The 5422-nt window shown below is 52.9% G+C and overlaps 1 protein-coding gene across 1 annotated transcript; it reads left to right on the forward strand.

The window, feature by feature from the left end:
• Positions 1 to 3: 3 nt before the first annotated feature.
• LOC311616225 (zinc finger X-linked protein ZXDB-like) lies at positions 4 to 5036 on the forward strand (the record flags this gene model as incomplete). The annotated part of the gene is given in 2 exon segments (XM_084907509.1): positions 4 to 1603; positions 1606 to 5036. Coding segments are annotated over 2 exon segments (1908 nt in total), but the record flags the coding sequence as incomplete, so codon positions are not given.
• Between the last annotated feature and the right edge of the window lie 386 nt (positions 5037 to 5422).

Here is a 5422-nt window from a genome sequence, read left to right on the forward strand (position 1 = left end):
GCCGCGCCCCCGGCCGGCGCCCCGCACGCCGCGCAGCCCCCGGACTGCCCCGACCGGCCGCCCGACCTGCTGCTGGCCGAGCCCGCCGAGCCGCCCGCGCCCGCGCCCGCCGCCCGCGAGGAGCCCGCGCCCCAGGCCCCGGCCCCCGGCCCCGCCGCGCCCGGGCCCTGCGCGCCGCCCCCGGCCCCCGCCCCCCGCCCGGCCCCCGCCCCCGCCCCCGGCCCGGGCCCCGCGGGGCTGCTGCTCTACCTGTGCCCCGAGGCGCAGTGCGGCCAGACCTTCGCCAAGAAGCACCAGCTCAAGGTGCACCTGCTGACGCACGGCGGCCGCCAGGCCCAGCGCCCCTTCAAGTGCCCGCTGGGCGGCTGCGGCTGGACCTTCACCACGTCCTACAAGCTCAAGCGGCACCTGCAGTCGCACGACAAGCTGCGGCCCTTCGGCTGCCCGGCGCCCGGCTGCGGCAAGAGCTTCACCACCGTGTACAACCTCAAGGCGCACATGAGGGGCCACGAGCAGGAGAGCTCGTTCCGCTGCGACGTGTGCGAGGACCGCTTCCCCACGCAGGCCAAGCTCAGCGCGCACCAGCGCAGCCACTTCGAGCCCGAGCGGCCCTACCAGTGCGCCTTCTCGGGCTGCAAGAAGACCTTCATCACGGTGAGCGCGCTCTTCTCGCACAACCGCGCCCACTTCCGCGAGCAGGAGCTCTTCTCCTGCTCCTTCCCGGGCTGCAGCAAGCAGTACGACAAGGCCTGCCGCCTCAAGATCCACCTGCGCAGCCACACGGGCGAGCGGCCCTTCCTCTGCGACTTCGACGGCTGCGGCTGGACCTTCACCAGCATGTCCAAGCTGCTGCGCCACAAGCGCAAGCACGACGACGACCGCCGCTTCCTGTGCCCCGTGCAGGGCTGCGGCAAGTCCTTCACGCGCGCCGAGCACCTCAAGGGCCACAGCATCACGCACCTGGGCACCAAGCCCTTCGTGTGCCCGGCCGAGGGCTGCGCCGCGCGCTTCTCCGCGCGCAGCAGCCTCTACATCCACTCCAAGAAGCACCTGCAGGACGGCGCCGCCTGGAAGAGCCGCTGCCCCGTGGCCGCCTGCAGCAAGCTCTTCACCTCCAAGCACAGCATGAAGACGCACCTGGCCAAGCGCCACCGCCTGGGCCCCGACCTGCTGGCCCAGCTGGAGGCCGCCAGCGCGCTCACGCCCAGCAGCGAGCTGGCCAGCCAGGCGCACGGCGACCTCAGCGACGCCGAGCTGGTGGCCCTCCTCTCCGACGGGCCCGGCGGCGGCGGCGGCGGCGGCAGTGGGGGCGGCGGGCAGCACGGGGCGGCCGCGGTGCTGGACACGGCCCTGGTCAACTCGGGCATCCTGACCATCGACGTGGCCTCCGTGAGCCCCACGCTGGCCGGGGGCCTGCCCGCCGCCGCCGCCGCCGCCGCCGTGGCGGGCGGGCCCAGCGGCGCCTCCCCGGGGCAGCCCGTGGACCCCCGCGCCCTGCTGGCCACCAGCGACCTGCCCCCGAGCCTGGACACCTCTCTGTTCTTCGGGACCACGGCCACCGGCTTCCCGCAGAGCCCCCTGGACGGGGACGACGGCGCGGGCGCGGGCCCCTGGGCTCGCTGGGCTCCCTGGCGCTCAAGGCCTGCGGCCAGGAGCCGCAGGCGCTGACCCCCAGCAGCAAGCTGACCGCCGACGCGGACGCGCTCACCCCGTCCAGCACCCTGTGCGAGAGCAGCGTGTCCGAGCTGCTGGCGCCCGGCAAGGCCGACTGGGCCGTGCACCCCGACCCAGACTTCTTCGCGCAGGACGACGAGGACGACAGCCAGTTCGGCTTCCCCCACCCCGCGGGGAGCCACGGCTGCCCCAAGGACACGGACCTCATGGCGGTGGCCGGCGCCTCCTTCCTGGTCTGAGCCCGCCCGCCGCTCCGCCCCTCGGGGCACCCGCTGCCCAGGACGGACGCCCCGGACCCCGGGCGGGCGGCGCCGCGGGCCGGCCTCCGGGCTCCGGACAGGCCCTGCCCGGGCCGCGCGTTTGCGGGTTTCCATTCTGATCTTGCACCTGGAACTGTTGAGTTGAGTGGCCCTGAGCAAGTCACTTAAACCTATCTGAGCCTTAATGTCCTTATTTATCCAAGGAGGGCCGTTTCCACTGATTGCTTCTGAGGTCCTCTGAGCTCTGTGATTCCTTGATAATATACTTCTTTTCATAAAAAAATGACATTTTCAGTAAAGTTATTGCATGTACTTTCTCAAGAAACATGCATAAAACACAATAAGCATCTATGTTTTTGGCTTCAACAGCTATTAATTCATGAACAATTTTGTTTAATCTCCACTTTAACCCCCTTGCAGTATTTTTTGGAGTAAATATCAGACATCACATCATTTTACAGTTGATTTCAACCGTCAATATTCAATATATAGTTCTATATGTTATGGGTTCTTTTTGGAAAAAAAACCCTACAATTCCATTATCATACTTAGAGTTAACAATAACTTCTTAATAGTAATAAATGTTCGATCAGGGTTTCAATATCCAGTTTTTTTTCATAAATGCTAGGTTGTTTTAATATTTTTAATAATTAGAATACTTTAAGTCTCGTGTCTTTTTTATTCTTTCTTAAAATATTAACTTTTTACATTTGTCATACAACACTGTACAACATAGTTACCTGCCATTTATATGTTGCAAAGTGATCACCCCCAGAAGTGTCTTTTTAATCTCCATATTTCCCCATTTGCCTTCACTTCTTGCAGTTTTACTCCGTGAAAGAATGAGGCGGTTTCACATGAAGCATTTGCCACAGTCTTAAGTTTTGTTGATGACATCCATCCCTCTGTTTCCTTAACTTTATGGTTGGATCTAGGGCGTTGGTCAGACTGGAAATACGACTTTTTGTGCAGGCATGTTTTATGGGCTGTGCTGTGCTCATTTATCAGTAGCACATACTGTCTGGTGTGAATCTCAAGACACCCACAGCTGCTGCTGCTGCTGTTCATTGCATTAATTCATGATTACTTGTGCTTCTGCTGTCATGATTGTTCTTGTAGAGTTACTGCTAGCGGAGGAAGATATGCTGTTTAAGGCATTTGTAAGAGATTCATAGAACTATTATTCAATGCCAAAATATTTTCTTAAGTAATGATAGAAGTAGCGAGAAAAAAAAGATGACAAAAATATGTTAGCGGTCCTTGCCGTTTCTCTCTCTGACCTCTTTTGAAAGGGGAGGCTTCCGTAGAAATGGCCAGGCAGGTTTTGGACAGGAAATGGACCCAGGGTCAAATTTGTGGTGGGTCAGTGGCCTTGACTAAATTAGTGCCACGAAGCCTCAGTTTCCCCGCTGTCAAGTGGTCACAGAAATGCACACACACAGTTAACACACCTCAGACTTCTCCAGTTATTAATATGTAAAGAAAAATATTTGCGTTGGTGTATTTTGATGAACTTATATAATCTTTTTACCTTCTTCCTTCCTGCTCTAAGGGGAGAAATGGAATCATTTAGTCCTATTCGTGTTCAGACAATACGGCTTGTAAGGGTTAAGGTGAGGCCGGAGAGGGAATCTGTATTCCCTCCAGTGCCAGTTCCCTCCCCAGGATTTTCTGTGGGGAAATGCTAGACTCTCCTCACAGTTCCTTCTGCATTCCCCCCCCCCCCCCCCCCCCCCCCGCATTAGATCAGTTTGACACCATCTTCGCTCTGTTTTCAAAGTTGGGCCTCGCTGTGACTGGATCCTGCAGTTGCATGAGTCACTGGTATGGAGCACCGGTTCCTCCTGTCTGCTCTGGAGAGTTCATGTTTGCACTTGCCCACAGTTGGAAGGAAAGATTGCATTTGAATATTGTGTAAATTGTCGCCTTATATGAGTATAGCATTTTGAATTTTTTCAATTTTTTTTTTATTGGTTAAGGTATTACCTATGTGTCCTTATCGCCCCATTGCTCCCTCCAGCCCCCCAATCATGCCCTCACCCCTTGTTGTCTGTGTCCATGGGGCATTTTGAATGTTGTGGAACATCTTTACAACGGGGAAAGGCGAAAAAGTCATATTTGTTATTCAGAATGACGCTGTGTAGTAGTTTTGGCAAAAAGTCTGCGCTTTGACTCATGGGACAGTTTAGCCAACTCACATTCAAAGTGGACTTTAGCCAGTGACTTACAGCTTTAAAAAAAAAAAAAGAAAAGAAAAATTCTTTTCGCCTCCCCCTTCCCACTCATCCAACTTCCACGATTCGTTCCTGTGTTATAATTAGCTGCTGTTTTCCATTTTAATCGGTTTATTACTTTCTGCTCTCTTCCCACTCCACTCCTTTGCATGCATATTCCGGTTCTTGCCAAGCTTTTGACTTCTTAAGTAGTTAGATCTCTTCCTGCCACTGTCCCTTGGACATTTGCCTCACGGCCCATTTTCTGCCAATGATAACGTTTGCTGAGTCTCCACCGCAGTTCTGTGTGTACAGTAAGAAGTTATTTTCTGAGCTTAGATAATAATTCGTGTGTATGTGATGTGATGCAGACAGTAGGAGATTATTTTCTATACTGTTCAGAGGAGAAGTAGATTTCGGTTTCATTATTTCCATTTTTTTTTTAAACGTTTTTTGCAAAGGAGGTCTGCTAATGAATACTTGCTCTCGTTTATTAGCCCAATAGTGTTTGCATGTGAATGTCTCTGGATGACAGTTATTGTCGCACTTTGGCAGTGCACTAAATATTTCCCGCTTCGAAATGTTTCTGTAGTGTGTGTGTTGGGTATACACACGTATATTTTTACAGTGGTTGTATTCATTTATTGAAGAACAGAAATTAGTCATACTTTTTGCTCAGAATTTCATTGTGTCTACTTATTCAATTATTTTCTCTTTGCTTTGGAAATATTTATATTCATAAAGTACATTTCAAAAACTATTGTCAATCATTAAAGCCTCTTAAATAGACCACTATTTTTCATGTCTGACAGATATGTGTGTTATGTATTAAAATGAACACACGAGTAGCAAACATTAAATAAATTATTTAAACATGAAAAGAACTTAATACTGTGACTTCATTTTTTTAATTCCTTAAACCAAGCTCTTTCCAATAAAAAATAATCATCTATGTTTTTAATACTCCTTGCTGGAATTTTCTAAGGACAAATGTTGCTTTTTTCTAAACTAGGGGTGTCGAACTCAATCAGAGAAGGGGCCAAAATCTAAAATCCAGCCTAAATCGCGGGCCGAATGGTTTACTGAACAGTCATAAACTGACAATGTCATAAACTGACAGCGGAGTGCAGTGATGACAGCGCGGTGCGGGCCACATTGCAAGGCCTGGCGGGCTGGATTTGGCCCGCGGGCCTTGTGTTTGACACATGTGTTCTAAACAAACCTGTTATTTACCTACTAGAGGCCCGGTGCACAAATTTGTGCATGGGTGGGGTC

This window comes from Pipistrellus hanaki (genome assembly GCF_964339955.1).
Source record: "Pipistrellus hanaki genome assembly, contig: scaffold_131, whole genome shotgun sequence".
Classification (NCBI taxonomy): domain Eukaryota; kingdom Metazoa; phylum Chordata; class Mammalia; order Chiroptera; family Vespertilionidae; genus Pipistrellus; species Pipistrellus hanaki.